This window comes from Melanotaenia boesemani, chromosome 21 (genome assembly GCF_017639745.1).
Source record: "Melanotaenia boesemani isolate fMelBoe1 chromosome 21, fMelBoe1.pri, whole genome shotgun sequence".
Taxonomy (NCBI): domain Eukaryota; kingdom Metazoa; phylum Chordata; class Actinopteri; order Atheriniformes; family Melanotaeniidae; genus Melanotaenia; species Melanotaenia boesemani.
The window spans coordinates 13,207,857-13,221,975 of record NC_055702.1 but is presented as its reverse complement, the minus strand read 5'-3'; the positions used below and the strand labels follow the sequence as shown (position 1 = coordinate 13,221,975).

Sequence of the window (14,119 nt, the reverse complement as noted above, 5' to 3'; positions counted from 1 at the left end):
GGCTAATTATGCCACTATCAAGATGCCTAACAGATTCACACACATTAAATTCACATTAACCAGCCCACATGCATAATGATTAGAGCACAATAAAAGAATGCCTTATTGCATGTGAGATATCAACACATCCTGCTGACTGTACAGAAACACTGCAAATTAGATTTTCCTTTAAATGTAAAGAGAACAAGATTTTGAAGTTAAACATCTTACAGTACATTTTTTCAGTAGTCCCAGCTTGTAGCTACTTAATGAGCTGTAACCACACTCTTCATTAAAAAACTGCCACATTGCTGCTGTCACATACGTATGTGTTTTCACATACATACATACAGTAGGCTGCATCAATGATGATCGATCACCTGGAAGAACAACCTGTGTGTCTGTAGATGAGAAAATTACATTGCAGGAACATTGTTCTGTTAAAACAAGCATACGTTTGGGATTTTCTTTAACTGGGGAAAAAAAATCAGATCCACTTAAGGCTATTGTTCAGCTGTCTAAATGTAATGTTTGACTAGGACGAAATGAGTGGATTGGGAAATAAAAAATAATGCACTTTTTTCTTTATTTTATTTTTTTATGTGTGTGTTTGGATGTGGGCAGTTATAACCAGTTTTGATAATCCAACTCACAAGGATTAGAGCAGCTACCATGGGTCCAATATAAAAGGTAGCGTGAGAAAACAGTCAAGACAATCTGACACTTGTGTTTTTGTGAGACCTCCTTGTACAGTTTGTTTCAGCTGAAATCACTGCACAGATGTCATTAAATTACTTAAATGCCAGATGAGGTTACGGTTATAAAATCAGGATTATATTAGACCAAAAAGGCAGTGAAAATGCACGAGTTGACATGTAGTCTTAATGGGCTGGTTTTTAAGAACAATTTCTGACATGTTTAGCTGTCTGCTGAAAGGAAAAGAAAAATATATGAATAAGAGCAGATTTCTTGGGAATGAATTTGTTTTAACATTAACACCTTAATGCTAAAGTTTGAGTCAGACTAAACATTTACATCCACTTTTAAAGTCTGAATTTGGTCAGACTAACACAATCAACATTTTTCTAGTGTTGTGGAAACATGCTGAGGGAAAGAACAGATAGAAAAGGTGTTTTAGTTGCACAAAACATTTTATTTAAACTAAACATGCCCTGTAACTGAGAATGTGAAAGTCACACAGTATGGACAACACCAGAGAGTTAGAAGGTGAAGGAGATTTAAAAAAGGTCAATGCTCAGGAACAAGACACACTTTCTAGATTCATTCTTTGAACTTTATTACTGATCCTCATACAGCCTACAGATTTTCAGACTGAGTGCATGTACTTAACAATCCAGTTTTTCATACCTGCTATACCCTGTTCAGGGTCCCAGGCAAGATGGAGTCTATACCAGTTTATAAGTGAGGGGTGGGGTATACCTGACAGATGTATTGTGTAGTCTGTTGAAGATTCTGAGACTAAAAACCTTACATTTCTACTACAGTTAAAAAGCAAGTTAGAATGTCAGCCTTCTTGAGTTCCAATCTGAAGAGATGTGGAGGTGAAACATCCATCCAGTTTGAGAGAATGTCTGTAAGTCCTCACCATTAAAACAAGCCATTAGGAAAGCTCCAAACGACCCACTGTTTTTGCTCTTTCCTACTTCCTGGTTCCTTAACCAATCATATGCGACTCACCACTGTTGCCAAACAACAACGCAGCGTTTATTATTTTATGTTGGCAAAAGAGCAGCTGCAGGCATGGAAGCTAGTTAAAGAAGCGGACCAGAAATAGTTTAAGAAAAACCTAAAAAGCCTCGGCATCCTGCTAAAAAAGCAAACGACCAAAAACGGAATAAAAAGGAGGATCAATATTGGAGAATCTTTTGAAAGGTGGAGAAGTCTGAGTTGGCAAAGTTTTTCTTCGAAAGGTAAGCACTGGAATTTTGCTTAAATTAACCAAAAAGTTTATCTTGATTTACAAAGATTTTGGGAGAACGCTGTCCTGTTTTTCTCTTTTAACTGCAGTTCTGATTTGAAACACTAGGTGTTTTTTGTCTTTAACCCTTTAGAGTTTTTAAATTTTTTTAAGGCGTACTGTAAGTGAGAAAAAAAATTGATTATGAGCTATATTTCATAACGACAGTAATATTACTTGTCTAATTTCAAACTGTGGCATCACAGGTTGGTATTTCCTCTAGGCTTTTTGGCCTTGTGGTGGCCGGTGGTGCAAAGGCGGCTGATCATTGGTGAACGTGGCCAATTGTAGATGACTGGTTCACATCTGCCTTCTAGCGGTGGAAAGTGGTAACAGGTTTAAGCTGTCTTTCTGGACACATGGCCTGGTGTAATTTTGTGACTTTGGTGACAACTAAAATGAACTGAACTATGAACTAGCTCAAAAGTGAAATGGTGAACCATAAACGTGAACTATTCATTTTAAACTGAATGAACTGAACTTTGAACTAGTTCATGAGATGGATGAACTTGCACACCATCTTTAAAACATGGCTTATAAACTTATTTATATGATTATTCCAGCTGCAAAAATACCTCCTGCCTCCATATACACTGATGTCATTTTGGCTACTCTGAATCAAATGTCCACAAACAAAATGCAAACACATTAAAACTGATTTTTTTTTTATTTTAGATTTTTTTAAGCATCTGGGTTTTAACTTATTTATTCATTTAAATTTTTTTTATGAAGCAGCTACTTACTAGGATTCAGTCACCTTGGACAAACTGTGTGGATGAAAACAGTGTGAGGCATATGAAGGAAAATTTTAATTATATAATCCCTAAAAACTAACATTATATTTTTATTGTATAATTTAAAATTAGATAATTATATTTACAATGAAATAACAAGGAAAAGAAAGGGTGGGGGCCACAATAATTCTAATTAACAATGTTTCTACACAAATGCAAGCTGGTAACAAAAGATAAGACTTCACTAAGGTTGAGAAATCTGCTCGTCAAACTGCCCACAATGTTTTATTCTACAGCTGCAGCACAAATGCAATACAATTCTCTCACTGATACCATACAAAGCCTGCACAGTAGACTAATTACATTTAATCATTAAGATAATCAGCACATCGTACAGCAATTAATCCCAGACTGTTCCATACTTGTTTCCCTTCGATTAGAATAATGAGTCATTAACTCTGCTGGATATTATTGCACCCCAATGGGAAAATTAACGATCCCATCGTAAACTTGCTACTCAAACATATTGATATTTTTCCATATTCCATATTCCATAACTACACAAGAAAACAATGACTTTTTTTTTTCATTTTTGCTTAAAAAAATACAATTTACGTCTCATAGCTAAAATGGTGGGTCATAAACACACATTTCTGGTACTAAAATTAGACACAGAAGAATAGGGTCTTAAAGAATTTAACACACCACGATAAAAATACATTTTTAGGGTCCGAGCCATACAAAGTATGGCGAGACCCTATTGTTACTGAAATGTTTATTATACTCCTTCTAAGCTCTTCAACGCCAAATTTGACCCCCTAAACACCCATGAAAAGTTGTGAAACTTGGCACACACGTCAAGCCCGGCGAAAATCGCAATATTCTACAGTCCGCATACACTTCAATGCAAAATTGGCTCAACAGCGCCACCTACACACCAAAAAAATCACACAATGAATGGGGTCCTGAAAGTCTACTTCGACGTAGGAACACGAAACTCGGCACACACGTGTAACACCCCAAGTTGAGCAGAAAACTCAATGAAACACCTGTTGCCATGGCAACGGGGCGCCCGCCATCTTGGCGTGTGCGGCCATTTTTTACCCCTTTTTTGCACTTTACACACATCGTATTTGAACGAACTAGTCTGAGGGGATTCGTGCGACTGACTCCAAACTTGGTGGGAAGCTTCCTGACAAGTTGGGGACCAAACGCTCCTCAAATCTTTCTAATAGCAGAAAGCGTGTTACCGTGGCAACCGACGGAAAATGACCTTCTCGCCATGAAACACGGTTTGCTCATATCTCCATGGAAATACATGGGATCTGCACCAAAGTTCACAGTATTCATACCTGTAACACCCCAAGTCCAGCAAAGAAGTCAATCGAACACCTGTTGCCATGGCAACGGGGTGGCCACCATCTTGGATTTCACTGCCATTTGAATGAACTAGTCTGAGGGGCTTCGTGCGACTGACTCCAAACTTGGTGGGAAGCTTCCTGACAAGTTGGGGACCAAACGCTCCTCAAATCTTTCTAATAGGAAAAACCGTGTTACCGTGGCAACCGACAGAAAAAGCCTTCTCGCCATGAAACACGGTTGCTCAGATCTCCATGGAAATACATGGGATCAACACCAAACTTGACAGTATTCATACGTGTCACACCCCAAGTCCAGCAAAGAAGTCAATCAAACACCTGTTGCCATGGCAATGGGGTGGCCGCCATCTTGGATTTCACTGCCATTTCAACGAATTAGTCTGAGGGGATTCGTGCGACTGTCTCCAAACTTGGTGGGAAGCTTCCTGACAAGTTGGGGACCAAACGCTCCTCAAATCTTTCTAATAGAAAAAACCGTGTTACCGTGGCAACCGACGGAAAACGCCTTCTCGCCATGAAACACGGTTTGCTTATATCTCCACAGGAATAAATGGGAACTGCACCAAACTTGACAGTATTCACACACGTTGGGTCCTTAACGCATTACACCACCTGTTGTCATGGCGACATCGGGTGGCGGGGTCCAGGCAGCTCGGACCCGATGGATGCCGCTTGCGGCTTTAATCTGGTCTTGTAGCTGGAATGTCTAACCCTGTAAGCATAACACAAAATATGCTGCAGACAGGAACTAGGTGTCCCACTGAAATATTGTAAATGTTGGAATATGTTTGAAATAGAATCAAAATAGATTTATTAAACTATTCTATGTGTGTCACAGGAACGGTTTAGTGATACATTAGAAAAATGTTTGGATACATTGTGGTAAAAAATGACCACATGGAGTAAAAATAGTTCAATGAGGTCATTGATGTTTCTTAAATGAAAAACATAGCTTTATTTGCCATAGTTGTATGTTTATTCATTTGATATATTACAGTTTCCAAATGATGCAGATAATCTGCTCTATTTCTTTCAGCACTTCATCTGATACTTTTTGTCGCTTTTAAAATAAATTTCTGTCCCAAGATGTTTCTGATTGTATTAGTTGCATACAGTAGTAGCAGAATGTTTTGGTAAGTGCCCTGTTTCTAACCATACCACTGTGCACTAATATATAAGGGTGTCCATATGACTTTCTATCTAGTCTTTTTATTCCTAAAATGCAACATTTTTGTGATGGTTTAGTGAGAAACTCCTCATTGTGTAAATAGAACTGTAGTAAGCTAGCTTCATCCCTCATATTGTCCACATCCTTAATCAATCAGTCCTTGAGAGCTTCTGTTTCTCACACCCTGTTGGACCTCGCTGGGGTTGAACAGGGCCCCAGTGAGGTCCATATATATATAACAGTGATGTTGCCTGGAAGAAAGTCTCATAATCTATTTTGTTTCTGCAGTTTCGTCACTCTTTGCTTTATATTTTCTACTGTTTTGCAGCACAAAATTAAATCTGAAGACAATGAGTGTAATCACACATTACAAATCATATGTACCTAGATGTGATGCCAAAAGCTGATGCAAAGATAACAAACTACACAGACATCACTAATTTCCAATTGTGATGCCTGCAAAAGTAAACTGCATTTTAATGAAGGTGTATGATTGCAACGCTCAGCATGTGTCATGAAATATAAAACAGAAACAGCGTCCTTTGATTTCACCTTTTGCAGATAGTTTTGCTGCCAATCACTGTAATTCAACCAGTTATTGTTGAGCTGAGGATTGTCTTGTGTTATCTCATGCTATACTGAACACAGATGACATTTACTTACTCCTAATGTTACTGCAAAATCAAAACAGAGCTCTTTATTACGGGTGGGGACAAATGCAGCACGGCCACCGGGTGAAATGTTGCAGTTATCTGCTCTGCAGCTGTTTCCCTTTGATCCCTCTAATCTGCCATTTCAAGAAGAACACACCTAAAGCTGCAACACACCGGTTCGAATCTCGGCTGGGGGAAGGTTCGCTTGAGGGCAGTGGCCTTTCTGTGTGGAGTTTGCATGTTCTCCCCGTGTATGCGTGGGTTCTGTCCGGGTACTCCGGCTTCCTCCCACCGTCCAAAGACATGCATGTTAGGTTAATTGATGACTCTAAATTCTCCCTAGGGCTTGGCAATATATCAAGATTTTCAAATATATCGAGACTTTATCAGACCCAATATAAATTGAGGGAATATCGTTTGTTTTGAGTTAAAAGCATCTTTTCCTTTGCATTTTACACAGCTGTTTTTTGTTATAGTCATTGAAAAGTATTTTTAATTTATTTTGTTTTAGGAGTATTTAATTTAATATAAAGGTACTTTAATTTCAGTCAGATATTTTAATGCACATGTGCTGCTGATCCTTAATTAAAGTATATTTAACACTGAAGGCTGTAAATTAGAACAGTTTCTTTACTTGACAAAAATATATATATATATATCGAGATATATAACGTATATCGTGATTCAGGAAAAAAATATTGAGATATAAGATTTGAGTCATATCGCCCAGCTCTCTCTCTCTCTCTCTCTCTCTCTCTCTCTCTCTTTCTATCTATCTATCTATACATCCATCCATCCATATATATATATATATATATATATATATATATATATATATATATATATATATATATATATATATATATATATATAAAACCAAACCATGATCTTAAAGCAGAAACTAAACATGACAAAAACCAGAACTATAGCCCAAAACCATAACTAAAAAACGACACACATGATCCATACACAGCCCATGATCATGACATATGTGTGTGTGTGTGTGTGTGTGTGTGTTTGTGAGTGAGTCTGTGTAATTGTATATTTAACATTGGGCATCAATAGTTTTACTGCATGTTCCTTTAACCCCCTGTAGTATCAGACAGTTAGTAAGCTACAACAAAAATGCATTTCTTTCTGAGATTTCTTTCAGTAAATGCCATTTTGAAGCATAGGAATTCATGAGAGAGCTGATCATAATGACTGAAATATGCTCAAAACTGCTTAAACCAAAATGTATAAAAGGTAAAAGAAAGAAAGAAAGAAAGAAAGAAAGAAAGAAAGAAAGAAAGAAAGAAAGAAAGAAAGAAAGAAAGAAAATCTTCACATTTAAAGGAGCTGAAACTGGAGCTGTTTATTCTTTGATTTGGACCCCACTGGTCAAATAAAGAATATAAAGTGTGTCTCTAAAAAGCCTAGGTGAGAAGATTAAATTAAAGACTTTAATTTGGCTAAACCAAATCTAAAAACCTAAATTGCAATGAAGTTTTTGTTCCATTAACTTAAAACAAATCGAAATTACTTTTTTATACTCATATTGTTTTTATCTTCAATATCCTTCAATTATTTAAGCTAATTTGGGTATATTTCCCTGAGGATGTAAAGACATAATTGCCAACAATCTGCACAGTGATATCAGCACTGTGCCTGTGTGGCTTTTAAAATGGCTTGACACATCTGGGAACCACAATGCTGTCTTGGTCTGAACTCCACACTTGGCTTCATCAAAAGGGGTCAATTGGAAAAACAAACAGGCCGGGGACTCATTTTGTATGCAGAGGAACCAAATGAGGGCAGATGGTAGACAGGAGACAGAGCCTACCCTTGAGCAGTGATTTGAAGTCTTTGTTGTAAAACCCACTGACAGACGAGCGCTCACATGCAGTACAATCCTGGTCTTGCATTCCAACACAGAAGTGGTGCTGATACATATTGTAAGAGAAGCAGTCTTACCCAGCAGCATCTCCACGTGTTTTACGATTCTTCCTCCGTGTTTGACTCTCCGGCAAGCTGATCTCCAATCAGAGAAGTTGAACCAACCCAATCAAAGAAAGAACCCCTCTCCGTCTCTCCTGTCTCCGTCTTTCCTTCACTTTGATTGTCTCCCTAAGGTGAAATGGCAGTCCTTTCTCGGGTCAATGACACATCTTGGCTACGATCCAAACTGCGGCAGTGAAAGAACAACTCACATGAGCTTCAATTAAAAATGTCATGCTCTGCTGATCACGCTGCCCTTTATGAAACGGAGAGAAGGAGCAAGGCGGATTGGATGCTAGAAGAGGAAGAATAGAGTCTGAGAGTATCTGAGGAGCAAGTGTGTATTCTTATGTGTGTACAAGGCAGCGTCAAGGAGCAAGAGAGGGAGAGAGAGAGCTGGCAGAGAACTGGCTGGTAACAACACAAACATCCCTCGTTTCTTCCTCTTCTTTGCCAGCATTTCCTATTCAGGATTTGCACCTGCATGCTCCCTTAAGGACACTTAAATGCAATTTCCTTCCTGGCATTACGTGACAATAATAGGCATGTTCTATACATCGGTTTCTACTCTGTTAAAAGTACAGCTGTTATTTGCAAGTTGCTTTCACGAGCGGGAGGGTGAAACTTTAAATCCACATCCAAATGACACTGTGAGGTCACTTATTGTGATTCATACTGTTGTCAACTGATTGTAATTTTCTCTTTAATTACAATCAATTATTTCAACACTCCGAGTTTACAGAAGTTACTCATGCAATACAAAGTCATTATTTTCTATCTCTACTAGTCAAGTGTGACTGATATTAACAGCAGTGTAATTAAACTGCAGAGGTCAGCCATGTTGGCTTAAGTTTAATTTACAAGGTTTCTGGTAAAGACACAATCGATGCCTTTCACTGACAAACATCAATAGTGGCTCCTGAGGCTGGCGTAGATGTTTATAGTATCAGTTAGAACTGAGTTGTAGTTGTGCACTGACAGAAGAGCCTTCTGCTCATCTTCTGACTGGTTTGAGGAGAGTTCAGCTTGCATCATCTGGTTCCTTTAAGCAGTGGGTGATCCAGCTGCATGTTCTTACTGCTGCAGTTCCTTCTATATGGTGTTTGTTTGTTCACTGGTAGTATGAGATCAGGGAACTTGGCCCCGTAAAAAAGTTATTATAATTTAAGAAATTGCATTTTGTTCCTTTTTGGCATATTGACCCTCTTTCTCTGGTTCTACAAATGTATTTATTTATTTTATGTTTACACTGTGACTAAAAAGCAGGTGTACTTTACAACTTTATAGAAGACATATGGTCTTGTTTCATGACACTAACAGAGAGCCTTTCACAGAAAAACACTGCGGCAGCTTCTTTTTCTTCTCTTAATTCACACTTTTATCCAAGTGGATCACTTTTGGGAGCATCAAGGCACCTAATCCACTCAATCCCTCTCTTTTCAGATCCGTAGAGCTCACTAACCCTTTAGTAGCTCAGACTGTACACAATAGACTGCTACCAATCCTTGTGTTGTAAGTCGTGTGTAGTGGTCCAAGTTGTTAAAATATGAGCGGCAGAACATGATAGTGACTGACCAGTTTGGAGATTTATGTTGCAATTTCTTCTTTACCATCACACATATCCTATATCTTCTGCATAAATATTAAGCAGCTTACATTAAGAATTGTTGCTTATATGGGCAATACTGGAGCAGTGTTTGTTTAGTTAAGGATGTTATATCACTGTATTGACAACAAAATTTAAATAAAATAATAGCAAAGCAAAAAATAGGATTAAAAGAGCCTAAATGTTCTACTTTTGAGGTACAGCAAATATGGCTTCATTTAGAGTTGAAGGTAGGTTCTGAGTTGGTAACTTCAGACAACCAAATATAAGCTATCAAGAAAAAATAAGTTCTTAGTCAAATGGAAATCATGTGCACACATCTACAGAATAATTATTGGCACTTCTGATGATCTAAAGGCCAATGCATACCTCTGGAAGAATAAAAGAGAGTAAGTCTTTTAATCCATGAGCGATCCATATTTAACATTTATGTTGAATCAACAGACTTCTGCAAACAGGACCGATTGAAAGGAAGGTATAGAGGATTATGACATGTAGTGATTTAAATGTTTTGTATTTCTTGAACAAACATTATTCATTTTTATACTCAATGAAAAAATATGTCAGTCAAAATAACTTCAAACTCCTCCATATTGTTAGTGCACCTCATTCCCCAGTTAGAGCTCATTTAAATGATTTTAATGAAAAGGTGGGACAGATTATTTTTCAATAAATACTTTGCTAATTTATCTGAATAACTTGAAAATGATTATTCTATTAGCACAGTGGAGAACAAAAATGTATGCAATGCATCATTATAACAGCTGATTTTTACAGCATTTTACTGTATTTTAGTTGCATTTGTGAGACTGTAAGGTAGTAATCAGATTCCTCCCTTTAATCGGCTTTTTTCTACCTTACTTTATCTATTTTTACTCTGCCCTTTAAAAGCCTGTTTTCTGCTTGCTTTTAGAGTGTTTTGACCTTTTTGTTTCCTGTTATCTCTTGGTGTAAATTTTTATTCTTAAACTACACATTTTCAAATTGTTTCACTTAAAACAAATTAAATGAAATGTTTTTGTAAAACTTTCTCTGCATTAATTTTAGCTCCTTTGATAATCTGATTACTTTCTTCCAATTAAAAGTAATGGCCATCTTTGAAATATTAAACTATGTTTACAGAATGAATTAATCTTTAGATTGGTTGGTTTGTGTTTTTATTTGCTGTAGAGGAGGAAGTTCACTGTATCTGAAAACAGATCTCACTTCAGAACCACAACAACAGATATTTGCAGTGGCATCACAATGCTTATATACGGGGAGGGCAACCCTTTATTGCATTGTTATTCATTTAATAGTCACTAAAATCACTCCAGATAAACACAGTTATTATGCAGTTGATTACCTACTCTTGGGCTTGACCAATATTTAACATTAAACTAATTCATCACCCTTAAATTTAATCCATTTATATATTGAAGGCTTGCTTTTGTTCCCAAAAATAGAGGAAGGTCCTAATAACATAACTATATGAAAAGATTTATGACTTACAACACGAGTACACACTCAAGCACACATATGCAGAGCCGGTACCTTCCCTGTGTGCTCCTTGTCCACTTGAATAAGGACTGTTTGGAAGCACATACCGACAAATCCTGACAGTTTTACTCTTGATTTCTGGCTGCTGCATTCAGATGAAACTGGGGCAAAGGGCCTCAAGCAGAATGATCATATGTCGGCTGCACACATCATGCTTTCATCTTGTCATGAACCTACTAAAAACTGGCTGTGAATACTTCTATTTATGTTGCATAATTATGAAAAACACAGATTTGGTAAAGGTTGTGGGAGGAAAGATGGGGAGGCAGAAACAATAAGGGTTCTAAAGCTTAAATGCTGCTGACACATTCAAACATTTATCAGCGCTATAATAATCTCAGTGTTAAAATTACAGTTAGAGACATGAGAATTCTGTTAATATTGTGAAACAGGTGTGTGCTTTAACTAACAGGAAGCTGGTGCAGGAGCTAACATCCGTCTCCATTTCTTTAGCTGTGCAACTCATGAAGCACTGAACAGAGTGCCAGATTAAGTGATATCTGACAAATGTCTGCTTTTGCTCAGCAGCCTCTGCAATATGAATTGAGGGCAAGTAGTACAAAACTCCAGCTGATAATTGTCCTATTTGAGAGTTCTTATATTATGTTTCAGCACTTATCTGCATGCATGTTCCTGCAGACATACTGATCTTTCGGATGCTTCTTTAATACTGCAAATATATACTGCACAATGGTGCACAATAAAATGTTCAGAAAAGCATTAAGCCAGCCAATCTGCAGTGATGCTCCATTTGAGAAAAATTTGATATTTTCCATTAGTGAAGGGACGTTTTGCTTGAAGAACCCAAAAAGCTTAATTTCCTCTTTTAGTGGAGAAATTGTTATAAGCAGTTCAGGAAATGCTGTAGGTCACTTTCCAGGGAGACATTATTTTTCAGGTCGGATTAAAAAAAAAATAAATAAATAAAAAAAATAAATTTACAAAGACTGGAAATCCATGTAAGGTCAGTTTACTTTGACTTGGTGATCTAAGTGTGGGGCATATTTGTAGTTGTGTGATATTAGTGTGTATCAGTGGATTAATGCAGTAATGTCAGAAATCTGTGGACCAGACCAGATGCAACATATGCACATGTTTCAGTCTGAAACATGACATGATGTTATCTGAGTGCATTTTATGTGATGTCACTGTTTTCAAGGCCTGAGGATATTTATTTTAGATGATGATGAGCATAAGATGATTTACAATGAAAGCCAAATCTGACATCATTCAGTTCAGACGGATTAAGTTATTGAGAAATGTCAAGTGACCAGTGTGCACTCATTTGGATATGAGACAGACTGGTCATATGACACTGATGTGAGATAAAGATAAAAAGAGCATGTCTGAAAGGGGCTTATATATTTGCATTTTTTTCCCTGTACTTTTACACACATACACACATCATATCAAAACCTGAAAACCGTTACCCTGAAATGAAATGACTACAGTGCTGTCCTGCAGTTTAAAAGTGTAGGTAGTGGAAAGTGATTTGTTCTGTTCTCTTTTCAAAAGCCCCCCAGTGAGCACAAACCTATTAAAATCTCTTTTCATTTGTGCAATCACTTCACAAAGCTAAAAAAAAGCAAAGCTAGTTCGGCTGTGGGAAGGAAAACGAAGGGAACAAGTATTATTAGTCTGGTTCATTGCTGCACACTCTGAATTATGCTAACAATCACCGTAATTGACTTGGCTCATCCCCATTTTCTCCTTTCTGCTGTGAAATGAACATCTGGGATGATGGCTTTCTGACACAAATATGTAAAGTATCATGTAAAACAGGCTTTTATTGTGCATGTTTTTGCAAGACATCAGATAAATGTACATATTACATGTTTTACAGATGTGTGAGTAAAACATGAACATGTGAGATTTTACAGTTTAAACTTTGTATCTGCTGAAATAAAATACAAATAATGAAATATATAAATAATATAAAAATGAAAATCAAAATAGAAAAAAGAGTTATAAGTATTACAGTAATAATATAATAAGGGAAGAGATGAATATATGAAAATATTGTCAAAATAGTTATTCTAGAGAGCATCTGATGATGAACAATAAGTAGCAGAGTTGAGTATAAAATAATCGTGAGTTTCCCAAAGATTCAGGAAAATTAACGAGTTACAAGCTGTTGGAAACACGTTATGTGCTATAAGTGCTTTGTGAAAACATTCAGTTTATCATTGTGCCTAATACATTACTACTACTATGTTTTTCATTAACAAGTGTAACAAACCATAAAATATCAATACTTTTTGAGGAGGCCAGTGCCGAATACTTCAGTCTGCATGGTAATGTTGTGAGGATAATAAGTAGTATTTTCAGCCCTGCATTCCTGTTGTGAAGTAAAATGCTGGGTTGCAGATATATCTGCAGAATCACTCTACTCTGTCTTTAGTTTTATTTACAATAAAAAATACCTTGTTTAAACCTTGCTCCTTTCTCTTCAAGCTACAGAACTAAGATCCTGGTTACTCTAAAATGTCTGAAATGTAATTATATTGGCTACAGACGAAGATCACTGCCATTATATTAGTAAATGAGGGTGATTTCTGAAGGCATGCTAGTTTCTTTTTCCTGTCTCTGGTGAGGATGTAGAAAGCTCAGCGTCATCATCCTCTTTCACTCTTTTGTTATAGAGGGAAAAAGGCATCTGTCTCCACAAGGAAGAAGATGCACAGTAAGCAGTTTGTATGAAAACTATCTGAAACTCAACATGGGCAAAAAACCTGGCTAAGGATATTGGAATATCAAAAATAAAAAAAGTAGAAAGTTATAAGCCTAAGCCCAAAGATGAGAATACACACATACACATGCATTAGTTTGTTCTTGGACTAGATCATTATGACACTCTTAAGTATGAATGACTGTCTGCAAAGGCTATTATCTGACCAAAAAAGTCAATAACATTCTGATTATGACAAAATATGGTTCAAATAAAGGAGAAACTAAACTATGGATATAGAATTAATCTAATCTAATGTGCTGTATTAGTCTGGAACAATATGTGTGTGTGGTATATAAATATGTGTGGCAAGCCAGCATTGATAGACAGTCTCATAAATCAACATAAAAAAGGCATCATTTAATGGCCGGTTGTTCA

General features: G+C 36.8%; 1 protein-coding gene across 5 annotated transcripts in view; it reads right to left on the bottom strand.

Annotated features, from left to right (window-relative positions):
- Nucleotides 1-14,119, bottom strand: part of LOC121632489 (zinc finger protein 385B-like) — an 82,832-nt gene that overhangs the window by 32,667 nt on the left and 36,046 nt on the right. The window contains exon 1 of one of the 5 annotated variants that reach the window (XM_041974052.1): nt 7,845-8,156. The exons of the other annotated variants lie outside the window; for them this stretch is intronic. Coding sequence (XP_041829986.1) covers nt 7,845-7,854 — 10 coding nt within the window. The 5' untranslated portion in view covers nt 7,855-8,156. Of the gene's footprint in view, nt 1-7,844; nt 8,157-14,119 lie in introns of those variants that run through there. 5 annotated transcript variants of the gene reach the window in all.